Source organism: Rhipicephalus microplus, chromosome 5 (assembly GCF_043290135.1).
Source record: "Rhipicephalus microplus isolate Deutch F79 chromosome 5, USDA_Rmic, whole genome shotgun sequence".
In the NCBI taxonomy this organism is placed as follows: domain Eukaryota; kingdom Metazoa; phylum Arthropoda; class Arachnida; order Ixodida; family Ixodidae; genus Rhipicephalus; species Rhipicephalus microplus.
The window spans coordinates 15,194,474-15,205,054 of record NC_134704.1 but is presented as its reverse complement, the minus strand read 5'-3'; the positions used below and the strand labels follow the sequence as shown (position 1 = coordinate 15,205,054).

The 10,581-nt window shown below is 49.5% G+C and overlaps 1 protein-coding gene across 1 annotated transcript in view; it reads left to right on the top strand.

Annotated features, from left to right (window-relative positions):
• The first annotated feature begins 267 nt into the window (after positions 1-267).
• The window catches only part of LOC119174955 (fibroblast growth factor 9-like), a 110,092-nt gene continuing 99,778 nt past the window's right edge, over positions 268-10,581 (top strand). Inside the window, exon 1 of the mRNA XM_037426102.2 lies at positions 268-799. Within this exon, the coding sequence (XP_037281999.2) occupies positions 352-799 (448 nt within the window). The 5' untranslated portion in view covers positions 268-351. The remainder of the gene's footprint in view (positions 800-10,581) is intronic.

The following is a 10,581-nucleotide window of genomic DNA, read 5'->3' as shown; positions in this document are numbered from 1 at the left end:
CATCACAGAGGAAGAAGAGGCAGAGGGATCGCGGAAGGAGAGGTGACCCCCGCGGGAGAAGTCGCGCGCGCCGTTCCCCTTGGCCGGCGCGCGGTACGCCGAAGCGGACGCGCAAAACACGCGGCGTTGACGCCCGCGCGTCGACGTCTCCTCTCGCTCTCACAGCCGTCATCGGGAAAGAGAGCCGCGCGCGGGGGAGGGCGAAGGGGTCTGAAGGGGTGGCCCAATCGCGGGGCTGCGCACGGGGGAAGGGGGTAGCTCGTCCGCGCGGCAAAGGGGAGCTTTCAAAAGCGGCGCCGGCTCAGGGGCCGTCAGGCTGTGCAGTGCTCCGCGGTGCCGCGATGATCATGCATGCCGCTGCCGGGATGCCGGAACCTGGTCGTGGTGCTCCTCGCGATGCTCCTGCTGCTTCTGGTCGCCGCGTCAGCGAGGGCGCGCGCCGCTTCGGTGGCGGCGTCGTCGCGCGGCGTCGACGTCAGCGCCGAAGATGCCGACGACAACACGAGCAGCGACAGCTCCCAGGAGACGACGGTGCGCCGGCTGCGACACGGACGGGCGCGTGCAGCGATAGCTGCTGCTAGTGCGGATGCCGATGAACTGGGCGAAGGCTCCTCCTCATCGGAGGAGCAGGACAGTGGAGGCATGGTAGCTGACGACCCCAACGACGCCGCCAACGAGGCCGTCAAGCATCCGCGCGGCACGAGCCGCTACCTGCAGCTCTACTGTCGCACTGGATACAACCTGGTCATCCACGCCAGCGGGAAGGTCAACGGGACCAGGGAGGACCGGAACCGATACGGTCAGTGCACGGATGTGCTCCTCTTCTACTTCTTATGAGGACGTGCGTGAGTTATGTCGCGTTGATTGGCCACCCGCACCGGCCCCCACCGAAGAGGCGTCGGCTGGGACTGTCACTTGCCGTGACAGCCGGGATGTGATCTCGCAGTGCCCGTGGATCTTATGTGTGTTCATACTTGGCACAGTTTTGTTTTGTTTTGTTTCCCTTGGGAGGCTGGCTCATACCCACTCAGGGGGATTGGCACAGTTGTTCGCCGACCTTCATCACTTTTTCTTTACTTCCTCTTTGTCATTATAAAACAGACATTTACGCTGCCTTGACAAAGCCACACGGGTCCTCGTCGGAACATCTCGTGACCTATCAGCTGTATCTTGCCTCTGCTTCTATATATTTCAACGCTCGTTAAACCCCGATAGCGTATCGTGGCAGTTGTGCCTTGGGTGATTACGATGCACATCGCAGAGAGTCAAAAATAGCAGCAGCAGCAGCAGCAGCTACACGTTCGCAGAATCACAATGTAACGCAGACGCTCCAAGAATTCGAAGCCGGAAAGAAGTTTTTTTTTGTTTGTTTCCTCTGACATCGGCTAGTCGGCATCGGTAAACGGCAAGTTACGATAACTTGCCATCTACGTGCCCTCGTGGGGTCTTCATTTGAAGTTCGCCACGACGGTAGCATCGTCGACGAATCTCGATCGTTCACCGGTGACCCCTCGCGTATCCCCGGCTGTTTTTATCGCCCTCGCTGAGACTGTACCTCGGACGCCCTCCTCTGGCACGTATCATCGTCCCCAAATGCGAAGGCTCGCGGAGTTAGACCAGTTCCTCAATTTTTTTTCTTCTCCCGCGACTTCTTTACTGCTGCACCGCGTAGCTCCCACGTCGTGCAGTGCGGCACACCGACGTTATGGGAAATTTTCGTTCTCTTATTACCGAGGCGGGTCACGGACGCGTTCGCCAACCAACTACGGCACAAAGACTCCCGAATCGCGATTTTCTTTACTTCTAGTAATAACGCTTCACCTCTTGGGATCGGGAACAAATCAACATTCTCGCCATGTGTGCGAGATCCGGAATGACTGGTTTTCACGTGGTAAGGAACTGTCTCGAAAAGTCGCGCTAGCGTTTTGTGCTTGTCCTACTCGTGAGTTTCTGCAAGAGAGAGGTCCTGGCTTCTATACAAAGTGAAAGTTTGTGTTTGTGCACCGACGCGTTGTAATGCACTCACAGCCTTCGCTGTGGATATAGTGAATAGAAACTAGTGAAATATAGTGAATGGAAACTCGGTGACCCTGCCTGACAAGTTGAGCAATGTCTGCACGCTCGCTTTCGACACTCCGTGTCATTCCTTGAAGCGCACCGTGGCTAAAACTAGTTCGGCCGGCATTTTATTACTCAGTGCATACGCCAGAGGCGGTGAACGGAGACGAAGTGACCCCAATACATTGCTAACCTGACGACGGCGCATATCACCTGCGCGCGACCTAACCTTGATGGCTCGCCCGACCCATCGCGTTTTATGGCTGATTTGTGTTGTCACCCTTCCCAGTGACGATACTTGAGCCCCCTGTCAACTGCGAACGCAGTAATGTGCCTCGCCTATATTCCTCAACCTTGACATTACTATTGAATGACTCACTATTAAGTTTTAGTACTTCGTATGAATAGCGACTGTAACGACGCTACGTTTTGCACATCGGGCATGAGCAGAAGTTTCGCAGGCGTGCTCTATGCGAAACATAGTGTTCGCACGCACGCCAAGACTTTACTGACGCACACAGCGCTAAAAACTCGCTCATATATCTACTTTTATCTCCCCATGTTTCAAATTGCGTCCAGAACAGTGGTGCAATATGTCGCGCATACTCGAAAGAAAGTCTTTGATGCGGTTCATTGCTTTCCAAGCACTGGCTACCCGTGAGAGAATGTCACGGAATACCGAAGCTCCAGTTTTCCTCAAAGTTTCTGGGAGGCTATGACGTCAGGAAGAGTGCTTTTAAACGCGTCGGTCAGTTCATGCCGAGTCCATCAGTTTCCTCCACGACTTCCTCTCTCGTTTTGCAAGTGACCTGTCGATGCGGAAAGTGCGCCCGAAGTGAAACGGTGCAGGAGAAGAGGAAAAGCGGGTTCGCGTACTTGAGTGTCGGCTCGGGGCTTATCTGTGATGAATGGCGCGAATACAATTTACCGACGTATGTTATCGCAACATGTGTTTGAGAGCTGATAACGATCTGTGCTTGCGCTGCAGTGATCCATTTTCCTATTACTCGAGCATTTTTTTAATTAACCATTTTTTATATTTACACCAGGGTTTAATTTTGTATCCGACGGAAGCTATCAATGTGCTCTAACAAAGCAGTGCTCGGCGGTCCAAGTTTTAAATGCAACAGACTTTTTTCCTGCCAGTGCTCGCTTGAGGGTTTTCTCTTGTGTGTGTACGCGCTTCAGTTCACACTGTGGATTATTTCACCAATTAAATTTAAATGGCCATGAGAAATGCGATTGCTGTGTACGGGGAATCGTGCTGATACGCGAACTTATACAATTCATAATAACAATGACTATCTGCATTTTTTAATATTCATCCACACCGATCTTTCGCTTTTGCTTTGTTTATCGTTCCTACGCTACTTCATCTGGTCTTGAAAAATAGGGACGACATTGCTTTCAATTATTTGTTTCCTTGCTCGTTAACTCGACAACTCTTCCCGGCAACTCTTTCAGCACTATATTTTATGTATCCGAGACAAGCACTGCTTGCACATCGTTTGAGTGGCAAATCTTTGGACGTTGTCCTACGGTTTTCACTTGTCATTTCTGTCTTGGTGTCCTCGTCTCTCATCTCACTGATATAGGAATGTGCGCTTCTCTGTCTCCGAAATCTGTCTCCCCTCGAATTCAAGATGACGTCCTTAAAATGCGAAACATATTGGTCATCCTCCGGTAGAAGGGCACGTATTTGATCTGCGTGGTTGGTTCATCATTCTGAGCAGCAAACAGCGGAACAAAAAAGGAATAAACCCAAATCACCGCGCCGTGCTTTTTTTTTAAGTTCCATCTTACGACACCGTTTTCTGCTCTGGTGCTTTCTGTCGAATTCTTTGTGTGCTAATCTGCGCCCGTCACCAGAAGAACCGCAATGGCTTAAAGTCATTTTGAAATAGCCTGAATGCTCTAAATGTTACACCTCTAGCCCAATTCGTCCTGTGATACCGTAAGACAATCTCACAAATATTTACCTCTCAATTAGACATTCTATTGACGAAGCGGACAGCACAGTGCTTGAAACATCTATTCCCTTCTGGATGAGAATTGCGGTTAGGTAATATCTCATAGTTTTGTGCCTTTGTGTATATGCCTTGCGATGATAGCGAACGCATCACGGAAGATTTCTTTTTACTAGAGTGACCAGATGTGAATCCTTAACAAGCTGCAGCTGCGCCGTTGTTGTCGTGCAAGACCACTGACCTAAAAGACGCGGGTTCGATTTCGACCACGGCACGGTCCTATTGGAATAGAAGCGAAATTCTGGAGAACCGTGTAATGGGTGATTTCATTACAAGTCAAGTAACGCCAAATAGCTCGAAGTATGCGGAGTCCTCCACTTCAGCATATCTCATATATAGTCTGAACAGCGTTGATACGTTAAACCCCATCAACAAAGCCTCGAGTGTCCCATCATGCACCTCCGATCCTTCAAAGTGCTCTTCACCGCATTGCACGCCGCCGCCTTCGTTAATGCGCACAGCGGATACATGCGGGCGTTTCGCTCGTGGGGCAGGAAAACGTGAACCAGCGTATGCATATCAGCGCATTAGGCTTTAGCTTAAAGAAAAAAAAATTGAGCTTGTTTAGCCGAGACTATATGAACTTTTCCAGGATAGTTCAAAACAAAATCTAAAAAAAACAGGGGGGGGATGCCCGATAACATTTTAGCGAGTCCTAGCAGATACTCAGTAAAATGTAGCTCCTTAGAAGCTCTTAGATTTGCCGACTGCATTAACTAGTGCAAAACAATGAGGTAAAGAAAGCTGAAATTTGAAATGATTCAGTCAGCATTACTGAACGCTGAAACACGCTTAATTTGTTTTCAGACTACCAAGGGAAATACATATCTAGGTTGAATCGTGTGGTTATTCACGCGAATTGCGTCACATGTGCTGATTTAGCTGAATGAGAGCCGCGTGCCTGCGTGTGCATAGCTTATCACCTAGTAATTGGGGCCAATTCTTCTCTTTGACAGTCAGTGGACGCACCCCGACATTTAATTGTATTTTAAACCTTGATGCCAATTACACTCGGCAAAAACGTTCTACAAGCTGCGATATCTCAACGCGTAAAGTGCCTCGCTGCTAAGCTTGAGGACACGGGTTTGATTTCCGCCCACGGCGGCCGCGCCTCAATGGGGGAGAAATGCTAACACCCGTGTGCTTAGATTTAGGTGCACACTGAGGAACCCACATGGTCAAAATTAATCCGGAATCCACCACAGCAGCATTCATCATGTCTTCGTTGTGGCACCTAATTTCCCAACAATTACTAATAATACTGTAGGCATTTAGTATACCCATTTTCTTCATCTGCATACATTGTCACCATCCTAATGCGTTGATCATGCATTCTCATAGTTGTCGCATATTAACATCATCATTCTTAGTTCATCGTAGCTGTCGGCTGCCGGATACTAGGGCCCAATAAAGAAATTCTAAATCAAGACCTATTAATACATTTAGCGCGCAGGGGCAGTTATAGGGACGCGAGAGCCCAGTGTGCCGCATAAGAGGGAATATATGAACTTATAGGGACATATATTGTCATCTAGGGACTTTCCAAGCTACGCGTAGCGACATTTTCGCTTCAATTTCTTCGGAATGCCAGTGCGTTGACCTATCCAGTGCACACCCCCTTCGACACACGGATGTTCCTTTTGGCGGAGCGCGTGGCTTCGTACCGTGCAATGCAGAGGAGCCCCAACTTTGTTCCGCGGGGGTTTTTTCAGTGTTGGCCGGCGGGCACGTGATCGATACGCTGGTTTTAACGTCCCTTCCCCCTTTCGCCTGCACAGTGATCGCCGCCACTCGCGCATTTGTGTGCTCGACGTCGTTTGGTTCTCGTGCGTTGCTGTGGCGGGCTGTATACGTAATCCCTTTCCTTTGAGGACCACGGATTGCCGCTTCTGTGTGTGATGCTGCTGGCTCTATGTACATACACCACAGGCTGGCCCGCACGATACTCTCAGGACGCATCGAAAATAAGCGTAGTTCTTCACGTGCCCGTGTCTCTTTTTTTCTCCTCGTCCATCTTTCTCGTTTCTTTCGGGGGTTCCGGCCCAATGGAATGTGTCTGGTCCGCTCGGACTATATGAGGCTATTTTCGCGCCGCTACCTGAAAACGGCCACTCCTCCTGACCGAAGCGAATGGAGAGAGGCACGCACAGTGTACGCGATTATGCGTTCACTGAAGCGAGTACGCTACAAGCGCACAGCTGTGCAAAGCGGTGCACTGTTGTTTCTGTCATCTTTTTTTCCATTCTCATTAGGCGGACGGGAAGTTACGGGAACTCGTCCTCTGTTGCGTATTACCTTCAGGGCGCCTCCATTTGCTAATAGTGAATCTTTTTTACCTTCTTTCATTTCATTGTTCACGTTGTAGACGAGGTTCAGCGACCTCGGTGTTCACGTAGTGTTTTCATCTGTGCTCACGTAGACATGTTGATGCGTGTCTGGAAATATAAAGCCATGCAGCTGGAAATACGCTGTCAAAACGCTTAGTTCATTAATAATTTTTTTGTCTGGGTCCAGCATTGACCAGATAGAAACGAACGTTATACTAGCTTTGCTTTTGGATTTGCTCCCATTCCTGTGTCATTCTCACGAAACACCAACTCATTGCCGTGCTTTAGCACTTTTTTTCATATATTTGCTTCCGTTCCTTTTTCATAACAGTTCTACGCACTTCGTCACCTCCGGAAAAGAGCGACACGGTCGACGAAGCGTGATGTCGCATTAATTAAGTCATCATTCCATAACTGCTGCTTGGCCAGTATATTAAGGTGTATAACGTGATGCCGCTAAGCACGACGTTGTGGGTATAAAATCTGGTTGTCGTGGTCGTATCCTAAAGAGAGCGGAAAGCGATAGCACGCTTATGCGATGCTACCGATACAAGATGATGAGAGAGAGAAAAGGAATATACGAAAGTTAGGGAGGTTACCTACGTACAGCTTGCTACCCTACACGTGGGAAGAGAGGAATAAGGAAGTAAAAGAGAGAGAAAGAGATGCACATTACACACCACACCCACAGTGCAGGGTTTCACAGGTGGTAGCTCAGTGAAGTTGCTTTCAATAATTGTACAAGGGCTCGTGTGGCTTCCTGGGCTGATGTACTGTGAAACCATGCAAGATCTTTTCCCGAGTGGAGAAATGATCAACCAGCCTCCTCAAGGCACACTGCAGAGTCCGATAATCTTGTTCAAAGCCGGTACAGTGGCACAATATAGGGTCAAGAGTTACCGCAGGTGTCAAATATTAAGCCGGACCTCTTTGCTACGAAGTCGCCCTTGATTGGTGGTGTAGTTTCGAAATGTTTAAACTTGTTTGAATAATTTACGGATAAATAGTTTCGACAACGTACAATTCTGTAGGTCACAGTGCTTACCTTATTTGGCAATGACTTCGACGACATTTTGACTGATTGTCGTTTATTTTATACGCGTGAGAACTCAGTGCTCCGACGCCAGTCATAAAGCACATCTTTCTCTCTTATACTTCAGTGGCGCCACCACACGCACGAATAGTGAGTGCCACGTACGGAGACCATGCGGAACTCTCTCGCACGTTCACGCTCCCGTGTTTATGTCCATAGACACCTAGCGAAATTTTCGGCCTGCATGTCGAAATGCTTGCACCCTATCCTCTCTCGAGCTCCTGCTTCCGCACTCCGCGCCTTGTCCGCGCACCGCTGATGCACCGCAGCTTCACACGGCGGAGCTGAATAGCTTGTTATCGTTTAAGCCATAGTTTCCCCATACTTCCGTCCTTAGCCCAACACTATGAACACTGTCGTGAGCTATACACTGCGCGTGTGCGAGAGAAGAAAAGAGAATGCTTCTATATTTCCGCTTTTGAAAGTACGGTGCAGTACGTGCGAACCAGGAGATGTGCACGAAAGGAGAGCGCTCTCCACAATACCTAAGGGGCTCTCAAATATATAACGTATTTGGGGCATATTTTCGCTCACCGAGGTGGTGTATCTGTTACGGTGCTAAGTCGCGCGTTTGATCCCGGCCCTGGTGGTCCCATTTCGACGGAGGCGAAATGATGCTAGAGGCCTGGGCAATGTGCGATGTTAGTGCGCGTTAAATAACATCAGGTGTTCAATATTTACGGAGCCCTCCGCTTCGGCGCTTCTCATAATTGTATCGTGATTTTGAGACGTAGGCCTTCAGATATTATTATGGAGCGTATTTTCAGCATGGCGTCGCAACGTCTTTTTTTGCGAATCTCAGCCTGCAAGTTTTACCGGGATCACAACCTTTTCTTTGTGTCAACACACATAGCGCTGTCTGCACTATGGCTCTTGCAGTGCTGCACAGATTTAACGATAACCAACGTAATGATGCTGAATGGGGCGCAGTGCAGGCTTGGTCTGCGAGAGCGAAAGTGCATGCACGGAAGAGAGCTCGGCTGTGTCTGAAGAAGCGCAGTCCGAACGCGAGGCTTAGACAAGCGCGAGGAGGCCACTGCGGTGGCAGGGGAGAGTGGAAGTAATGATTTATGGTAAATAAACAGAATGCGTTCACTGCCAACGCGTGCGCGGCGAGCGCCTTCTATCGTAGCTGCTGCAGGACGGTGTGGTGTAACCCGAAAGGACGCACTTACGGCTGTCAATCTGTACCAATGGTGAAGGATTCCGTCCTCGTTCCGTTTATGCCCACGTCGAGAAGCACGGCAGTAGTTTTTTTTTCTTTTTTGTGCTGTTTCACACCACTCGGCACTCATCCACCGAAAAAAAAATTCGCAGCGTATAACTTTGACATTGCCTCACACTTATAGTCCGAGTGCGCTACCTTTTATTGCCTTTGTGGTGCGCCCTCCGCCGCTGAGAGCCCGTCTCTGGAAAATATCAATGTGTACTCAAGTTGTCTGGAGTCGTGTGGTAAGTCACCGCCGGCCAACTCTCACAGACGACATGGTGGTGGTCATAATGTGCGACTAGATTCCACTGACGTTAATACCTTTAGCATATTCGTAGAAATCAGCACACTGTCACACACACGCACATACACACGCACACACACACACACACACACACACACACACACACACACACACACACACACACACACACACACACACACACACACATGAGAGATTGAGGGTTTCCACGTAATTAATTAATCCTTTTTTTTCACGTTCGCACTTTGACTTCACACCATCTTTTTGCGAAAGCTGGCATATCGCACCGATATTTTGTATTGTCAGAGTGAGACATGTAGGGTACTGTGCAAGTCGCGCGTCGGCTTGCAGTAGCGAGAAGCCAAAGTCGAAAGACCCATCCATTAGCGCCCCGAACCGTCATGTGCGCCTTCGAAAGTTGTGCAGCGCAGGGGCTGCGTAAAAGGGAGCCGCACACTTGTTTCTCGCTGTATACAGCACCCCTCCGTCCACCGCCTCCAAATCTATTTTTTCGTGCTTCGTGATCGGTGGATCAATCAAGATTCCGTAACGTCCGGTGAAGGGGTATCCACACCGGGACGGCAGCCGCCATCGATAAGGCACTGGCCGTGCACGTGGCGGAGAGCACATACACGGCGGAGGTGGTCACTGCGCTGGCCACACGGCGGACGGCGAAAGAAAAATGACGCCATTGGACGCCCGCGAGCTACTTTGTATTCCCGCGGTACGCGTATATACGCACACGAGCGGGCGAAGCGGTGCGAAACCGAGAAGGAACGGGGAACGGAATGGTGGCTGCCGTAGATTCCGGGAATGCGCATGCGAGCGTGTGTGTACACAAGACCATACGCAGCAGCGACCCTCTGGGCTGCTCGCTGTTGAATATGCCCGCCATAAAACTGACGCAGCTCGCCACGCACTGACAGGGAATGTGTCGGCCGGTCCCGAACGCTAATGTGTGTGTGTATATATATTGAGTAGTGACGGAGTGGGGAGACTACTTTCTGCCACCTACAGTGGTGTGGTGGCACTGAAGAGCATGAATATGCGATGCGGGATTAAAGAAAACACTTCTGTACAATAGGTGCAAGAAAAAAAATGAAGCCTAACAGTAGCGTTATTTTTTTTTCCGCTGTGTCCGCTGGCATTTTCCGTACATTTTTGTCAATCTCCGTTACGTTGTGTATTCAGTGTACTTCCTACTATCTGGTTAGGCTGTATTGTACTTGCCGCAAATTGAGCTTGTGTTCTGTCTTGTAATCATGTTGTATTCCCCCCAGTGTAATGCCTTATGGCGCTGTGGGTATCAAATAAATAAATAAATAAATAAAAATGCAGAGTTTAGAGGAAGCCATTAGAAAGGCCTCCAGCATCGCAGGGCACCGAAATTCGCCAGTTGTGTATAACCTTTCGCTCGCAGAAATGTCGCTCGGTGACTGCTGCTGCTACATGCTGAGAAATTTTCGTAGCAGTTTCATGAATGCCAGCGTTGTCGGCATGCTGAAAGTCTTGCTTTCTCCTGACTTGTCGTATAAATTGACTCTGATTCTGTTAATACGAAATTGATTTTAGAGGAATACGTATTTTCGGTATACTTCATACCA